The 18,384-nt window shown below is 52.1% G+C and overlaps 1 protein-coding gene across 5 annotated transcripts in view; it reads right to left on the bottom strand.

Moving 5' to 3' along the window:
- SIPA1L3 (signal induced proliferation associated 1 like 3) overlaps positions 1–18,384 on the bottom strand; it is a 253,122-nt gene that overhangs the window by 87,940 nt on the left and 146,798 nt on the right. For all 5 annotated transcript variants that reach the window (XM_024979038.2, XM_024979040.2, XM_024979044.2 and 2 more), the window contains 4 exons: positions 16,466–18,304; positions 12,328–12,458; positions 1,723–1,911; positions 744–918 (listed from right to left, as the gene is read on the bottom strand). In XM_024979038.2, the coding sequence (XP_024834806.1) occupies positions 744–918; positions 1,723–1,911; positions 12,328–12,458; positions 16,466–17,996 (2,026 nt within the window). In that variant the 5' untranslated portion in view covers positions 17,997–18,304. The remainder of the gene's footprint in view (positions 1–743; positions 919–1,722; positions 1,912–12,327; positions 12,459–16,465; positions 18,305–18,384) is intronic.

Here is an 18,384-nt window from a genome sequence, read left to right as displayed (position 1 = left end):
TTATTCCAACTCACCCCTCTCAGGTCACACTGCTGTCCAGGCCTGGGCCCAATATAAGCTTAGGTTCCCCATATTTCCTTCTATCACCTTGAGTCGCTCCTTCCTGTCCAGGCAGGACACCAGGAGCTGGTTCCTGCTGCACGTCTCAGGGAACCCCAGGCCGTGCTGCGACTGACTCCAGGGTGTCACACTCACCTCGGAGGCCTCTGCCTCAGCCCCTTAGGACCCCAGCTTTACTTACTTGTAGGTGCGAGGGAAGAAGCAGTAGAACAGACTGAGGAATGCCTGTTCTTGTGGGCTGACATCCCAGGGGATAAGCTGTGACAGGTGAGGTCACTGAAGCCATGGTTGGCCAGCACCAGGGCCAGGTGACCTCCAGGTGGCTGTCATCTGGGAGACTGGCCAGGAGCACTGTGTTTCCTGGGGTCCTTGGGCACCAAGCAGGTATCTGTGGCTGTGACCCCCTCAGGACCCCTCTGGGCACGCACGTGCTCGGGATCTCAGAGCACGTGTCTGGGAGTGCAGGTGCTAAGACACAGCAAGACAATCTTCAGGCTTTACTAGAATACGCAACACTCTTATCCAGAGTGCCTGCACCACCCACACTGTCACCAGCCAAGTCCTCGAATGCCCGCTGCCCTGCGTCCTCCCCAGGGTACCACCAGGCCTTTGGACCGTAGGCCTGTGGGATAAGTGGGCTGGTCAGGGCTCCTCCCGCCAGGCCACCCACTGTGGCCACTTACTCTTGACGTCCAGCTGGGCAGCGTACTTGGTGAAGCCCTTCAGGCAGACCTTCTCCCCGATGAGGGAGAGGAACTCTTCGAAGGCTGGGCCGGCCTCCTCGTTGTTGTACATCTCCTCCTCCGAGCTCTGGCCGGCCTTGCAGTAGAGGATGCCCACTTTGTGCTTCCGGCAGAGCTGCAGAGGTGAGAGTGGTGTCAGGGAGGCAGGCCAGGCAGAGATGGAAGAGGGCGTGGGACAGAGGGGGCTCTCCCCGGCTGCTGGGGTTACGTGGGGGTTCAGTGCCACAGTCAGAGAAAAAAAGAGGTGTGGGGGCATGTTCCGGCCGTCTCTCTCCCTCTCCGGGTTTCCAGAGGGGCGCTGCAAGGGGCACCGCCACCACACCCAGGCTTTCTACTGGGTGGAGGGTGGCGCTCTCTCGAGGGAAAGATGGTCACCCTGGCCGGCTTCCCACAGTAGGTGGGCTGGAACTGGCTAGGGTTCTGCAAAAGGCCGTTCTGGAGGGCTCAGTGGGGTCGACGTTATTTCTTGCGGGGAGAACCCTGATAGCCATGTTTGTTTCATGTGTCCCTGATGCCCTGGTCACTGGACCACAGATAGTCACGTGACCTAAGCGTGGGGTTGGGAGAGGCTCTTCTGGGACTGAGGGTCAGCTAGCCGGGGCCTGTACAAGGCTCTCATCCTAATAGCACCTCTGGGAGCTGTGGGAAGCAGTATGCAGCGAGGGAGCGGAAGCACTGACCCACACGGGGACCCAGTGGCTGCCTCAGTCCTAGACTATCTCCCCTGGGAGCCCCAGCAGTCACGTGCCAGCTCCTGGCAGCCCTAGAACTTGACAGAAGGTCCCTCCTCTTACTGGAACTAGCCTGAGTGGGTTTCTGTTCTTTGGAGGGAAAAAAAAAAGTGAGACGGAAGAGGGTCGGGCAGTGGGGCTGCAGGCTGCTGCCCCTGCGCCCCCACCCCTGCCGGGCCCCGGCTCACCCCTTGCTCGTCGAGCTTCAGCAGCTGCTCCGTCACCTTGGGAGTGTTGAGAGCCAGGCGCAGGCAGTGGATGTTGAGCTCGGGGATGACGTACTCCAGGGCGTCCCGCAGGGGCAGGCCCCGCCCGGTCCCGTGCTTCATGGCGGTGGGTGTGGCGTCCTCCAGGATGGAGCCCCGCAAGGTGGTGAGCTGCTCCAGGGAGAAGGGGGAGACGAGGCTCTCAGGACGCGGGAAGGAACGAGAGAGGGCCCACGAGGCTGTTCTTTTCTCACAGCAGCATGTGTGATGGTCAGAAGCTTGGACTCTGGGGCCGGAAAGCACTGGGTCTGAATGAACTTGAACTTGCTGCCCTTGGCTGTGACATCTTGACCAAGTGACTTCCTATTGCTACACCTCAGCTTCCAGGGAGTGTTGGGACAATGGATGGAACAGCCTTTATTTGTTCAACAAATACTGTCCCAGCGCCATCTTTAGTGTGGTGAAAAAACAAAGACCCCTGTCTTCCTGGAGCTGATACGCAGGTGGGGAGGTGGATTATGTTCAGGTAATAAAAGGTTTAGTGAATAAAATAGGCACTACAATGTGGGCCCGCTGACAAACACTTTTACTGTCGTTATCACAATAACACATGTACATGTATTACCATAATGTGTACTTAGCTGCTTACTCATGCCCAACTCTTTGAGACACCATGGACTGGAGCCCACCAGGTTCCTCTGTCTATGGAATTCTCCAGGCAAGAAAACTGGAGTTGGTAGCCATTCCCTTCTCCAGGGGATCTTCCTGACCCAGGGATCGAACCCGAGTCTCCTGCATTGCAGGCGGATTCTTTACCAGAGCCACCAGGGAAGTCTATTATCACACACTCTTAGGTAAGACACCTGCCTGCCCCAGACACCAGCACCATTGTGGGTCTTGAACTGAAGCACTGGTTTCCTGTCAAAACCACCACCAATGGCCCTGATTCAGCTGGTTGGTGGTGAGGCCCAGGCTTGTGTGTATGTATGCATGTATGTGTGCAGTATACACACACTTACGTAACTGTATATTTACATACCTATTCTCTTTTAATACTTCTCAGGAAATTCTGATGTGCAGTCAGATTTTAAAACCTTTAGTCAGTGGAAAAGGAAATGGCAACCCACTCCAGTATCCTTGCCTGGGAAATCCCATGGACAGAGAGGAGCCTGGTAGGCTACAATCTGTGGGATCACAAAAGAGTCAGGTATGCCTCTGCAACTAAACAACGTTAATTTTTTAAAAAAGCTGAAAACACCCTATACAATAAAAGAGCAATACCACAGAAAGAAATATGTTAGTGTTGTTTTAGCAGGTTGCAGAACTGAACTAATATTTAGCAGATTGCAATTTACACTGCAGTTGAATTATATGAGAACCCTACATGGTCTTTACTACCTTTATCTTTCTAGTAGAAGCAACATGACACAGAGGTTAAAAGCATGGACTCAGGACTCCAACTGCCCAGGCTCAGATTCTAGCACGAGGCATGCACTCAACCTCTCCGTGCCTCAGTTCCCTTTTCCATAAAAAGGAAGTGATAATAACAGTATGTTAGGATTGCTTTGAGGTGTACATGAGTTAATATTTTTGAAGTCCTTAGAATAAGTGTTTGAGACGCAGGAAGAGCTCTATGTTAGATCCTATCATCATTATAATTTGTGTTTTTTGAACTGTGCTGCAAAATGAATAAATAAAAGGCTGGCTACCAGCATTCACCCCTCACTTCACTGCTGCAGTGCCTTGCTTTGGTTGGGGTGTACGCTTCCACAGGTGATTTGGATCGGGTCCACTGCCTGCAATGTTTTACATTTCTAAATGGTTGAAAAAATTAATATCGTGTGATGTGAAAAGGATATGATATTCAAACTTAAGTGTCTATAAAGTCAAGTTTTATTAGAACACTAATAAAAAAACACTCGTTTGTTTTACCTGTGGCTGCCTGCCCACTACATTAGCAGAGTTCAATAGTCTGAAGAAGACCACGTGCCCCACAGAACCTAAGGCAGTTACTACCTGGCACTTGACAAACTTAAGTTTTCCTAGAGCTGAAAGCATCGTGGCCAATACAGAGGTGTTTCAGAAATGATGAATATAGTAATTTCTGGGTTGTTGCTGTTGTTCAGTCACTCAGTCGAGTCTGACTCTGTGACCCCATGGACTGCAGCATGCCCAGGCTCCCCTGTCTTCCACCATCTCCCGGAGTTTGCTCCAACTCATGTCTACTGAGTCCATGTTGCCATCCAACCATCTCATCCTCTGTCACCCTCTTCTCCTGCCCTCAGCCTTTCCCAGCATCAGGGTCTTTTCCAATTTGTGGGTGGGTGGAAGTTTCTTGCTATATCTTTGTTATGTGCATTATATTTATATGTTATGAAACTAAGCATTTGAAGCTTTTTTCCAAAGATACATGTTTTAGCTGCTGGACTGTCATAACAAACATCCTGATGGAATGTAACAGTAAATTGTGAAATACACATTGTCTAAATTGCTTAACAAAATAAAACCTTTAGTCAAGGCAATCACAGCCATCGCATTCCCCTTCCCCAGAAGCTGCTTTCCAAGTTTCTCCTACAGGTAGCCACGTGACTAGATCCAGACCATGAAATGAGAAGGAAATTCAGCTTGGGAAAGACATCTGTGGCAGATTCTCTTTCCTGGTGAAAGATTTTCTTCCCTGGTTAAAAAAGCCCCTTCCCACCTGCTCATTTTTTTCTAAGGGCGCTGGTATGAGGATAAGATGTCTGGAGCTGCGACAGCCACCCTGGGATCATTAGGAACGAGACAACAACAACAAAATCACATAGAAGCCAGTCCCTGCCACTTCCTACCTCCAGATTTCCTGTTAGATAATTAAAATAACCCTGTATTTGTTTTAGCTATAGTCATGTTTTCTGTTACTTTGCAGACAAAGTAATTTCTAATAGATATATCTTAATAACAAGTCACTTTTATGAAAGCACAGTTCAATTGCCCTGTATTTGGCCATGAGAGTAGTTATAACTACCAGTATATGTATAGGTCTGTTGGGGGAGGGGAACGTTACTATCTCCCTTTTACTGATAAGAAAACTGAAGCTCTAAGAGGCTGGGTGCCTTATCCAAGGTCACCACAGCTAAGTGGCTGAACCAGGATTCCACCCTAGGTGTGACGTCTCTAGAGCTCATGATTTTTCTCTTTGAGTAATTTTTCCCTCTGAAATATAATGTACTCCAGAAGAGTACACCAGACGTGTAAGTACAGCTCAAGGAATTAACACAGAGTGAGTATCTAGGTAATCACCACCCAGATGAAGAAACACATTACCAGTCTCCAAAAAACTCTTTTGTGTCAAAAGCAACCCCAAGGCTTCCCTAGTGGCTCAGTGGGAAAGACTTCACCTGCCAGTGAGCCAGACGCGGGTTCCATCCCTGGGTCAGGAATATCCCCTGGAGAAGGCAACGGCAACCACCCCAGCATTCTTGCCTGGAGAAATGCATGGACAAAGGAGTCTGGCTTTGTGCTATAGTGCATGCATGGGGCTGCAAAGAGTCAGGGACCACTCAGTGACTAAACAAGAACAAGAGCAATCCTATCCTAATTCTTCACACCATGATTTATTTCTGCCTGTTTCTGAGCTTCATATGTTTGTATTCATTTCTATCTGGCCTCTTTCTCACAATGCCACAGCTATGAGATGGGACTAGGTTGCTGCAAGAGGCTGCCGTTTCTACCACGATGGATTTAATCCATCCTACTGCTGATGAGCGTGGAAGCTGCTTCCAGTGTTTGACAACTGCGAACAGTGTTGTTAGGAACATTCACAGAAGCACCTCTCAGAGCACATGAACACATTTGCGTCTGGGTTTATACCTAGGAGAGGAATTGCTGAGTCACCAGGCATGTTAATTTTCACTTTTATGGAACTGCCAAGCAGTTTTCCAAGTGGCTGTGCCCATTTACACACGCCAGCCCCGTCTGAGTGCGTCCTTACTGACTCTAGCTCAGGCTCCCGTCCACAGAGCACTGCTGGCCGCCGGGCTACGCTGTGTCCTGGGCGAGGCACCGCAGCTCTAGCGTCACTGCAAGATGACTCCCTGGTCTACAGCAGGACAGGGAAAAAATCCTCCCCCGAGGGGACTGCCATGAGCACCTGAAACACACGTGGGCTACAGTTTAAAAGACTGAGGCGGCTCAGCGTTAACTGGAAAAACACGCTCACCCTAAGTCAACAGACGCAAGAGACAGCAAAAAGAACATGTCACAACACTGCCTCTAAACACACAGCCTGCCCTTGCCAAACAGGACCTGGGCAAGAGGCATGCGTGGAAAGGAGGAGATGATCTCATGGTTGGGAGTTCCCAGTAATAAACAAACAACTCTCTCTTATCACAGGCAGGATAGTCTTGAAATAGATCATGAAAAGCTATGATATGGATGCTTTCTCTGTCAATCTGGGTGGCCCTGGGATTGTGAATTTCCACTCATGGACCCACAGGATCAGTGCCTTTGAATCCTGCGGACACTGTCCCACAGCGCCCTCTGCTGGAGACAAGAGACAGTGTGGCTCAGAAGTCCTTGTTTTCTTCCGCCCTGGAGACAGGTGGCCTACGTTCACATTTTTGGCTCTGAAGACTTGACCAAAAGCCACCAGTTGAAAAGCTCCCAGATTGTACTTCTCTGCTAGGGATAATAAGTAGGGCATTGGCAGGCTGCAACGTGCGGCCACCTCCGCCCTCCACCTGGTCCTGTCCTACCTGGATTGTGACAGCAGCCTTCTCCTGGTCTCCCTGAGCCCGATCTGCCACCACCTGACTCCAGTCCATTCTTCCCAGAGCAGCTTGAGTCAGATCATGTCTCTCCTCTGCGCAGAAGGCGCTGACAGCAGTCCATCTCTCTCCCAATAAAATCTACACCCACCACTAGGCCTGCAAGACCCTTGATGACACCTGGCATCATCTCACTGAGCTGTTAAAGGGCCTCAGGGCCACGCCAGCAAGGAGGTTCCCACCTGCGCAGGCTGTTCTCCACCAGCCTCCAACTCAGAAGCACCCCTGCCTTCCTCCGTGCTGCTCCACTCTCCTGGCGTTCTTTCTGGGAGGTCCCTTGGGAATCGGTCCGCCTCAGTTCAAATCCTGGCTCTCCCCCTTTTCCAGTTGTGTGACTCTGGCAAGCTGCTGAATTTCTCTGTGCCTTTTACCGACAAAATGGGGAATAACAGTGCCTGCCAAAAAGGGTTGTAAAGATTCACTACAAAGGGCTTCGCTGGTGGCTCAGTGGTAAGAATTCGCCTGCCAATGCAGGAGACGTGGGTTCAATCTCTGATCCCAGAGGCTCCCATGTGCCTCAGACCAACTGAGCCCGTGTGCCACAACTACTGAGCCCGTGCTCTAGAGCCCAGGAACCGCAACAAGAGAAGCCATCACAATGAGAAGCCCGTGCACCATAACCAAGAGTAGCCCTGATTCCCACAACTAGAGAAAGCCTGAAAGCCCCAGTGAAGACCCAGCACAGTCAAAAAAATAAATTCAGTAAGAAAAATGTATACAGTGCTTATTACCACTCTATCTGCACCAAGTGAGCACTCAATACACTAGCTGTTGTCACAGTACACAAATGCATTTACACAAAACCACATGTGTTGTTAAAAACGTAAAGAAAATTTAACCTTATTAGAAGGCTACAGTTTGTTTTTTCCCCTCACTTAACAGTATGTTCTGGAGATTACATCTCACCAACGGAGGTACCCCCTGAACACAAGTGAGGTCCCAAATGAGGTTCACTACTCCCCTTGTTTTCTGCACTCAATACAAGATTCTTCCTTTTCTACTGTGTATTCATTTAAATTCTTAATGAGTGACTGTTACTTTTTTCAATAAAGAAAGAAAAAGAATCCAAACCTCTAACCCTAACAAAACTAAGGCTGTCAAAAAGTCATGTTTGGGAGCCAAAGGGAACCCACTGGGCCAGGGAGCCCCTGGCTGCTGGCAGTTCCTGTATCCTGCCAGGGGCTTAGGGCAGGGCTGCCCTGGCCTGGACCTGGAGCTTGTCCTTTCCAAGCTCAGGGTGGGTGAGGCTGACGTTCTGGTGTGCAGTACCAAAGCCCAGCTCCGGTCTGTTCCCACCCTGGCGGGAAGCTTGGTGCTGCCAACGCTCCCGTCCCATCTGCTGGGAGACGTGGGCCCACTCTGTCTCCCTGGTGGCTGGGGGTGGCCATCTGGGGCGGGCCAGCCAGCTGGCTTGGAAAACAGCCTGGGCCCCAAGCTCTGGCCCCCAAGACACGAGTGCATGACAGCAGGACAGAACTCTGTCCGTGAGCTTGACCTTCACTCCCCAGCATGGCCCTCTGACCTCTCGGCAAAGAGTGACAGCCACGACCTCAGCATCATCACAGCACCTCCCGCTCAGAGACACTTGCTGCCCTGCAGCCGTGTGCTACCAGCTCGTGTGTGCCAGTCCAGGGGAGCCTTCCCGCCTTTCCTGCAGACAGCGTGCAGACAATACAGGTCTATCTCACAGATGAAGTAATGGAGGCGTGAAGCCATCTGCCTAAGGCCACAAGGCTGGTAAGTGGCAGAGCTCAACTGAACCCCAGGCTGTCTGGTCACAGGGCCAGGATTCAAACTCAGCCCTAGAGTGAGTGGCTAGAGGTTAAGAGCGTGGGCTGGAGACGCAGGCAGTCTGGGTTCCTACTCTGGCTCTACCACTGTGGACCCCGACAAGCGGTTATCTCCCTAGGCCCCGAGAATCTTCATCTGTAGAATGGGGATCATGGAATCCACATCAAGGGCCTACTGAGAGGCTGTGAAAGGTCAATGAATATAAAACACTTGGAACAGCACATGTCAGGAATATGTGCTGCAAGTGTTAACTATTCTTATTACTATTGTCCTTACTGCTTTTGGGCTGTGTGACTCCTCGCTGCCATGGCAGGAAGGGCCTTTGCTTGTTTTTTTAAATTAAAAAATATATTTATTTGGCTGTGTTGGCTCTTAGTTGTGGCATGTGGGACCTAGTTCCCTGACCAGGGATCGAACCCAGGCTCCCTGCACTGGGAGTGTGGAGTCTTCGCCACTGGACCACCAGGGAAGTCCCAGGAAGGGCCTTTGGAAGGAGCAAGGCAAACCTTGCTGGCCTCTGCCCCTTCCTCCAGATGATAAGGTCCTCAGGCCTGAGTGTCCAACAGGCAGCTCTGTGAGGGGCTGGGCCCAGGACTGAATACCCATGCGGCCTGCACATGTGTGAGGTCAGAGAAAGGCCCATCTGTGGCTGTGAACCTCACACTGGGCCAAAATTAACAGGGCTGACTGGAATGTGACAAAGGGACGGGAAACTGAGACCCCTGCCAAAGGCTAACTGTGGGCTCTCCCCAAGGGCCAGGCCCAGCACTGCCCACTTTATATGGGCAGCCTCACCAAGCCTATGCCACGGTCCTGAGAGACTGGGATCCCACGGAGGGAACGGAAGCTCTGAGAGAAGTCATCCAAGGTTTCACGACCACTAAGTGACTGTACCAGGCACTTTCCTGCCTCAGGACTTCTGCACAGGTTGTTCCCTTCCCCTGGAACATTCTTCCACACGTCCCCATGGCTCCTTCTCTCATCTTCTTTAGGCCCTTTACTCAAATGTTCTGAGCGACACCGCCCTTGACTATCTGGTCTAAGCATCTCACCACGCCCACACGTATCTCTTCCTCGCTTTCTGTTCCACCTTGTCATCATGTACCACAGTGCACAATCTGCTAGGCCATCTATGTACTGTCTGCCTTCCCCACGGTCCCACGGGCCTCTCTGCTGTATTTACTGCAGTTCCTCAGTGCCCAGGGCAGGGCTGGCTGGTGGTGGTGCTGAGGGAATCTCTGTCAAGTGGAGGAACTCCACACCTGTGTCCTGAGCTCCAAGGACCCTATGTCCAGCCTGGGGTGGCTCAGAGACTAGTTTTGATGGGTACTGGGGCTGGGAAGTGTGTGGAAGTAGGCATAATCCAGTAAAGGCACCAAGTCGGTTTCAAACCTACTGAGTAGGAAGCACAGAAAAATATTACACCCTGACCTAGCATCTCCACGACTCTCCGTGTGCACAACAAATTCTGGGGGAATTCCCTGGTGGTCCAGTGGTTAGGCTTCTGTGCTTTCACTACTGAGGCCTGGGTTCGATCCCTGGTCAGAGAACTAAGATCCTGCAAGCCACAGAGCATGGCCAAAAAATGCCAAAAAACAAAACAAAAGAACAAACAAAAACAGCAAAGTCTGGTATGTTTTAAAAAAAAATCATTCCACATGTTCTGTCTTTATGAAAAAAAAAAAAAACAAACAAACACAATAAAACGCTAGCATGAAACTGCGGTCATAACTCGTGAATGGGTCCGACGTACATACAGCCTGAGCTGAGTCAGAGGAACCCCAGAGGCGGCCGAGGGGTGGCCGGGGCATGAGCCGACACCTTGGCCTGTCACCCACGGAGGGTGCTCTGGGCAAGTCCCCTCCCCTGACTGTGTCTGCTTCATCATTACCATGAGAAGGATTGTAGTGCCTTCACTGTAGAACTGCCATGACACTTGAGTGAGTGAATGCATGTAACAAGTATAGAACATGCCTGACATGCAGTGTGACGTGAACCTGCAATATAACAGCAGCCGCAATGTCATTTATTAGTACACGATTGCTGCTGTCACCTCACCTGGCCGCTCCCCACGTCAAACGCTGACGCAGTGTGAGCTGTCACCTCACATTCTGCCCTGGCGCTCATCTGGCCAGAAAGGCAGGGCAGGGGGCGGTGCTAGGGAGACAGAGGGGATGGTGACCACCTTCGGGATGGATGCCAAGTTTTGGGGGCTGCCTCCCCTGCGCTGCCACAAAGCCTCTGTGTCCTCTCGTTCCCCCTCAGCGGGAAGGTCTTCGTGAGGGGATGGGGCCGCGGCCCTCGGTGCAGCATCTGCTGTCTGGATGAGGTCCAGGTTTGGCCAGCCCCACAGCCAAACTCCCTGGCAGCGGCTGCCTGCTGGTCCCCATGTCTGCCAGGAGCAAGGGGGATGGGGTAATGCATTCGGGGAGGGAGATCAACTTTGGGGGTCTGCCCAGCTGATGTGCGTGCTAAGTCGCTTCAGTCATGTCTGATTCTTTGCAACCCCACGGACTGTAGCCCGCCAGGCTCCTCTGTCCATGGGATTCTCCAGGCAAGAATACTAGAGTGGGCTGCCACGCCTTCCTCCGGGGGATCTTTCTGACTCCAGGGATCGAATCTGTGTCTCCCACGTCTCCTGCATTGGCAGGCAGATTCTTTACCACTAGCGCTACCTGGGAAGCCCAGCTGATGATGGCCTCTTTTCTGGGAAGTCTTCCTTTGGGTTTTTTGGAAGTCTCATCGTTTCTGCTGGCCTAGCTCCCTCTCCTTTTGCTGAGGAACTGCGTCTCGAGCACTGCCAGGTGGCTCTGACAGAACCACCAGTCACAGTGCCCTGCCTGGCCCTGGACCCAGGGTGGAGCATTCCTCTATCATCCCTGATGACAGTGACTGGCCCGGGGCATGGGCATGTGATCCATGCAGAGCCGATGAGAGTCCTTCCCAGAGCTCCAGCAGGCAAGAATGTGGAGGAGAAAGTATAAAGATGTAGAAGACTTGAGCAGCTGGTCTGTTTGCAGAAGAGAATGACAACCCACAATGCAAAAAGTGGCAGAGCCAGCTGAGTGGAAGAGACAGGAAGACAAGGCTCTGGTGACATCATTTGACTGCCTGGATCCAGCTATGCCTGAAGCCAGTCCTACCCCTGGACTTGCAGTTTCATGAGCCAAAGAATTCTACTTCTGGCTTAAAGCAGGCAGAAACTGGGACTAAGACTCAGCCCTCCTAATGCTGGGGGCCTGGGTTTCATTCCTGGTTAGGGAATCAGATCCCACATGCTGTAACTAAGAGTTCACATGCCACAAGTAAAGATCTCGCAAGCTCCAACGAGCCTGGCAGGCTCCTCTGTCTATGGGAGCCAAACTAATAAAAAACAAACAAACAAAAAACCCCAGACAGAAGTAGATTATCTGCCAGTTAAAACTTAAAGAGACCTAATCACAAGGGTGCCCCGAACAGGCCTCGTTCCTTAGCCACAGCTGACCTTTATTCCAGGGGAAGACTTGGACCAAGCCGGGACAAGGGGCTCCTCTATTCTGAATGGAAGGAGCAGGGCTGGGATGTTTTGAGCCCATCAACAGCACTGCCCACTCCTGAGTCCCCAGTTCCTACCCTGCCTGAGACCTGTGGCCTTCATTTGCCTTTCCACTCTGCAGGACACCTCACGATCCTGAAAGAACTGCCTACAGTTCTGCCTTTATTTTTTATGCTCACCACCTTCAACCTTCTGCAAATGTCAGAACCCGGGGCTCTGCGGTCAGACCCACCGGATTCCAATGTTGGCCACTGATTTATACATGTCTTGGAGTCTTAGTCTTCTCATCTGTAAAATGGGGGGACTGACGGGATGGCTCTTGTGAGGCTGTGGGAAGGATTACAGGAGTTGAAGCAGGGGCAGCGCTTGCTCACAGAACCAGGTACCGAGTAGGGGCTCAGCGATGTGAGTGGCTGTGACATATGTCACAGTAACGTGAGTGACTGCACCTACCTCTCGGGTCCGGAAGATGATCCTGTACTGGTACTGAGGCCCGTGGTCCTTGTGGTCCTCCAGCTTCTCTCGCTTGATGCTCACAGCCACTGGCCCTAGCTTCTCGTCCACCCCGAAGTAATTGGCATGCTCTGAAAAGGAAGAGCAAGGAAGTTCAGAGCCAGCTCTCTGGGGAGGAGGGGTGATGTCCCACGGCAGGCCTGCTGAGGGGACAGCCGGGGAAGGCTCTTGTGTGCCCTGTGGGGCCCTGGTCACACAAACCTCATGCCTGGTCGCAGCCACACTTGATGGAGAGACCCTGAGAGGTCAAGCCCACCTTACTGCACCTTCTTGCAGTCACAGATGTTTCCTGAGTCTCCATGCTCTCATCTAGGAAAAAGGGGGCCCTAGTGCTACCCACAATTCATAAGAGGTGATGTGAGAGTGAACTGAAGCTACAAATAAAAAAACGCTTAGTGCGGTGCCTGCCTTGTAATAAACTTAGTCTCTTGTTGTGATTATCTCGTATTTGCAAATGTTCAGCGGCTTAGCTGCCAATTAGCCCTTGTGAAGCAGTTACAATTCTAGTCTAAAAAAAAAAAAATAAGATTGTAGACTAAAGAGTCTTCTGCTTGGCTGAAATCCGGGCCCTGGACTCATTAGATGTGGCCCATGTCACTTGACAGCATTCTCATTAGTACAATGGGATCAGGAAGGATGGATTCACATCTCAGCATGACTGTGAGGATTTAGGTTAGTAAGTGTGGAGCACAGAGCCAGGCACAGAGGGAGCAAGTGAGATGTGTTGGCTATTACTACCCGCAGGGCATGACGTTCATCACAGAACAGGACCATAACTCAAGTCCCTAAGCATCACCTGTATCTAGCCATGCTCCCATAGATGTAGGAAACTTCAACACTACTCTTTTTTTCCTTAGGTGGCTGAGCCTTTAACGAGTCACGGAGGAAGTCATTTGTTCTCTCTCCGAAATGACAGCTGTCTCTGATTAAAAAAAAAAAAAAAAAAAAAAAAAAGCTGCTGTCTTACAACCTTTCCAGGCAAACAGTTCTTCCTGGTGTCTAACCCAAGTATTTCCTGCTTCTGGTGCATGCCCACCAGCAGTCTGTCTCAACTTCAGTCCATGAAGCCGGCATCTACACACTGCCAGAAATTTCTTCCCACTCCAGTGCTTTCCACGTTTAAAAGGGGGTTCCTAGTCTCCTGGGATGCTCTTGGTGAATTAAAGGCTTATCTAAAGCTCAAATAACTCCCTGGTGGCTCAGAGGTTAAAGCGTCTGCCTGGAATGCGGGAGACCTGGGTTCGATCCCTGGGTCGGGAAGATCCCCTGGAGAAGGAAATGGCAACCCACTCCAGTACTGCTGCCTGGAGAATCCCATGGAGGGAGGAGCCTGGTAGGCTACAGTCCATGGGGTCACAAAGAGTCAGACACAACTGAGTGGCTTCACTTTCAATGGTCCCAATCAGAACAGCACCTGCAGTGGGTTAGACAATCTCCCTAACTGGTCAGAGAACAGGATAAATGTGCTCTACAGATATCAATCTATCCCCTAAACATTGGCAGGGGCTATTCTGTTTTCCACCAATGCATACCCAGTACCCTTGAGGTCCTAGAATATACTAGGCACTCAATAAACACTGACCAATGACTAACATTTCTGAGCTTCCAGAGCTACAAAGAAATTATTTTTTGAAAGAAAACAGCTTCTTTTTAAAGCTCCATGATAAGTACTTACTACCTGCCTGATGAAGAACTGAGTGTTTTGATATACAATCTTCTTTGATCCTTACCACAGTCCTACTGTGTAGGTATTTCTATGCACTAAATGAAAAGAATGTATTCTCTGCTGGTTAGGTAGAAAATTAATATAATATAAATGCAAAACCAGATTTTTCAAATCCCCTCAGCCGAATATTCTGGCCACTAGGTTTGTAAATTTCAAAGACGGACCCTGTCAACTTCTCCCACGGGTTGTGGATTTGTTCGTGTCCTCCTGTAGCCATATTAGTTTTTTATTTATATACCCCTCAACCAGGTTACCGGGTACACAACTATTAGAGTTTCTTGGTAAATTTTTAAAAATTCTACATGAAACGGTCCTTTTGGTTCTTCTAACAAATGCTGTTAGCCTTGAAGTCTATTTCATGTGATACTGATGTTGCCTCACTGGCTGTCTCTTGATTAACACTGTCTGAACTTCTTTTTTCATCCTTTAATTTCCAATCTCTGTCTCACTTTTTTTCTGGACACATGATGCTGCTACAGTCATCTCTGTTCCTCACACGAGGACACAGAGTACAAGGGATAAAATGTGTCATGTAGCTAATAAGCTATGAAACATACACCCCAAGCCCAAGGCTGTCTGACTCCAACACTGGTGGAGCGCCAGAGACTGTACTCTGGACAGAGGGATGACCCAGAGGGATGACATCAGTTGCGTTTGACTAGGACACTGCTTTACAAAAAATTTTAAATTAGCTGTGGAGTACTAACTGCCTATTCATTACCTATTCTTCCCTTCTTCTTAAGAGAAAACCTCTGTTCTTGGAGGAAGAAAAGAGAGAGGCTCTGTCTTACCAACATTTCCCAGCTTGCCTTGCAGACTGGAGTGACCCATAAACAAAAGCAGTTGGCTAGGACTTCTGAGAACGCTCTTCTTAAAAGGGGCTGACTTAATAAAAAGGTAGGGGAGGGGTGCTGACTTGACAGGAAATCTGTTATTCTGTCTGAATCCTTTCCTCCTTCTCTTTGCCTGCAAACATGGATGTGATGGCTGGAACTCAGGCAGCCATCTTGAGCATCAGAAGATCACTCTGAGGGCTCAGAAGCTAATGCACTAAGGCTGGCATTCCACGATGCTGAGGAGTAACCATACTAGCCCTGAGGTGCACATCTCTAGACTTTTTTATGTGGAGAAAAATAATCTATGTTGTTTAAGCCTGTTACTGGCAGTTACAAGCAATTCTAAATTGACACAGGAGAATCCATATTCAAAAAATCTGAATTTCAGGAGAATCTAGAGAATTAGAAAGGATGGCAACACTGGGTTTGTCTACACCTCCTGGATGACAACAGTGAACAGGAGTTCCCCTCTGCACAGCCCCTGCCTGGTCTGGCCCCCTCTATTGTCTCCCGCCTGGCTTCTGTGGCTGCCTGGATTTGTGGTCTTTGCACTATGCTCTGTAGCCTCTGAGGATTGCCTCATCAGCATCAATGAGTTTAACCATGTGTGATTCCCATGTTAACACCCTCCAAACATCAGCAGCTCCACCTTCTGAGGGAATCCAGAACCTGCCTGCTTCCTCCTCACTCCTGGGCTCCCATCCTAGACTTGCCCATCACCATTTCCTGCCTGGACTATTACAGCAGACTCTTCCTGGGTCTCCCTGATTCTCTGCCCCTACCGCTTCCTTCCCCAGAGGGAAGCCGTGAACACCTGAGTCAGATCAAGGCCCTCTCCTGCTCAGAATCTTCCTGTGGCTCCATTTCACTTAAGGTAAAAATGAGAGTCCTCACCACGGCTCACAAAATCCCAAGAGACCTTGTCTCCTTTCACCCTCTGTCACGCACTCTGTCCCAGCAACACTGGCCTCTATTCTATTCCCCCAATGTTTCAGGACTTTTGTACTTGTTTCCTGTGCCAGGAACACTGTCTCCAATCTCCGCAAGGTTCCCTCCCTCACCTTCAGTTCAGTACTCAAAGAGGACCCACCTAGAAAGTCCTCCCTGACCATTCCTTATTGAAAACGCAACACCCCGACACTGACAGTTTTCCCGCCTCCCTATTTTACTTTTCTCCACCGCACTTCCCACCTCATGACACCTTTTGCTTGTCTTACCCCACTAAAACAGTGTATGCTAGGAAGACAAAATTTTTGCTTTAAGCTGGTCAATACTGTATACCTTGACTCTAGAAAGTGCCTGACACGTAGCTGAAGGCAGCACATATTTGCTAAATGCCTATCTATTGTCTCCTGCAGCGCAAAGTGTGAAGCATGTGTCATGAGACAGGGCTCACTGTGTCCCCCAACCCCTCTGCAGGAGGTCTTGCCTCTTTCTGCATCCTCCGTGCCAGGGCAGGAAGAACACAGAGAATGAATGAGCAATGCCCCACCCGCCCGTCCGCCCCCCACATCACCTTTGCCCACGAAGTAGTCCTGATAGTAGCGGGCGCCCAGGTCCACGTGCTCAATGCTGTACTGCCGCGGGCGACTCTGCGTCCTCTGCTGCTCCTTGGGCACCTCCAGCACCGAGATGCTGGCGTTGGTGCGGTAGGCGCTCAGGGTGGGCTCCGGCGGGCGGACCTCGCCGCCGCCCCCACCTCCGCTTGGGGAGCCGGCGGCCGCCCGAGAAAAGCTCACGTTGCGCTCGCACTCGCCGCCGATCTCATTGCGGAAGTGCGGGCAGCTGAGCAACAGGTCGTTGCTGGTGTCGTCACCCAGGTCTTGCTCCAGGTTCTCCTTGCAGTTCAGGTCCTCCGTGCTGGTGAAGGCGGGGTCCAGGCCACCGAGACTGTGGGCCCGCGACGCCGTCAGGGACGCCATGGCCGAGGCGGCCGAGGCCCCGGTGGTCGTGTTCCGCCGCTGGGCCGTGGACGCCCGGTTGGCTGCTGCCTCGTTGAGGTCGAACAGCATGCTCTGCACGTCGAAGTGGGCGAAACTTTTCTGGCAGACCCACGGCCGACTGGCCTCCGGGGGGCTCCGGCCGTCCTCGGCCTCCCCGGAGCACCGGGCCGCTTCGCCTTCGGCTCTGCTGCTCCGCAGCTTCCGGAAAATGGACGAGTCCACCTGGTCCCCCCCGCCCAGGCCCCGCAAGGGCTTCTTGCGGGCCTTCTCCTTCTCTTTCAGGGGCTGCAGCGGCAGCAGGCTGTCCTTGGTGGGCTGCCCGTTGCGCGCCTCCCCCTTGGCTGCGCCGCCACCGCCCCCCGAGACGTGGGGACCGGGATCGGCCCGCAGGAGCTCGGTGAGGCTCGGGGTGCCCCGGGCCTCGGGCTGCTCGCTGCGGAACTCGTTGAGGATGTCGAAGAAGCTCTGCTCGGGCACGCCCTGCACGTCGATGGAGGACGTGCTTCCGTACTCGCGGAAGAGCGGCAGCGCCCCCGTGTGGCGGGCCGCCCGGGGCTCCGCCGTGTCCTCCACGTCGCACTCGCTGAGGGTGATCTCGCTGCTGCTGCGGTTCCGCAGCGGGAGGAAGGCCCGGCCGGGGGACCGGGGCCACCCATCCTGGAACTCCACATCCTTAGACCGCCTCCTGGCGAGTCGGTGCAAGGCTTTGGACCCTGAGGAAGCCGGGGTAGGGGTACCGGCCGGGGGCTGTCCGTTCTGTTGTACGCTTCTCATGGCATGGGCCGCCTTTGTGGCCTTCGTGCCATCTGCGTCCAGGGAGGGGCTGGGGTTGTTCTGTTCTCTCAGGGCCTCCCGCTTGGGCGGCCAGTCGGCCACGCGGGCGCGCACGCCCATCTTGGGCATGGCGGGGGTGGTGGGGCTGGGGCGGGTGGGGGCACTGACCGTGCTCTCGCCCACGGGTTGGGGCACGCTGCCGTTCTGCACCCAGAATCCCAAGGGAGTGTAGTCCCCTGTGTGCGGCCCGGGCAGGACATCGGCCGCCCTGGCCCCACAGCCGGCTGCCAGGTCCACACCATCACTGGGGATGGGCCGATAGGTGGTCATAGTCCACGGGCGCTGGAGTGCTGCTGGCCCCTGAAAGCTGTAGACTAACTTTATGGGGTCCCCTGGCCCTCAGCCATTGTTCAGGGCCACCAGTCCTAGGATGAAGGATGCTGGCCCCTGAAGCCTGATGGGAAGGTTGTGAGCCTGTGGAGTCCAATTCTCCACCATCGCTGTGGACAGCAGTGCCTGGACAGCCTCTCAAGGCAGGCGCTGTCCCGTGGCCTCCAGACTGAGTGGGTCAGCGGGGCAGAGCGAGCAGCAGTTGTGTGTGAAGGCTGGTGGGCTGCAGGACCGCCTTCCCTGCCATGCTGAAAAGGGAGAAAAGACAGAAGTGAGATGTGAGGTTCCTGCTGCCACAGAATGACTTATTTTTTCAACTTTACTTATT

The sequence above is a fragment of the Bos taurus genome, chromosome 18 (assembly GCF_002263795.3).
Source record: "Bos taurus isolate L1 Dominette 01449 registration number 42190680 breed Hereford chromosome 18, ARS-UCD2.0, whole genome shotgun sequence".
NCBI lineage: Eukaryota > Metazoa > Chordata > Mammalia > Artiodactyla > Bovidae > Bos > Bos taurus.
Note: the sequence above shows the minus strand (reverse complement) of the source record. Positions and strands in the feature narration are given on the sequence as shown.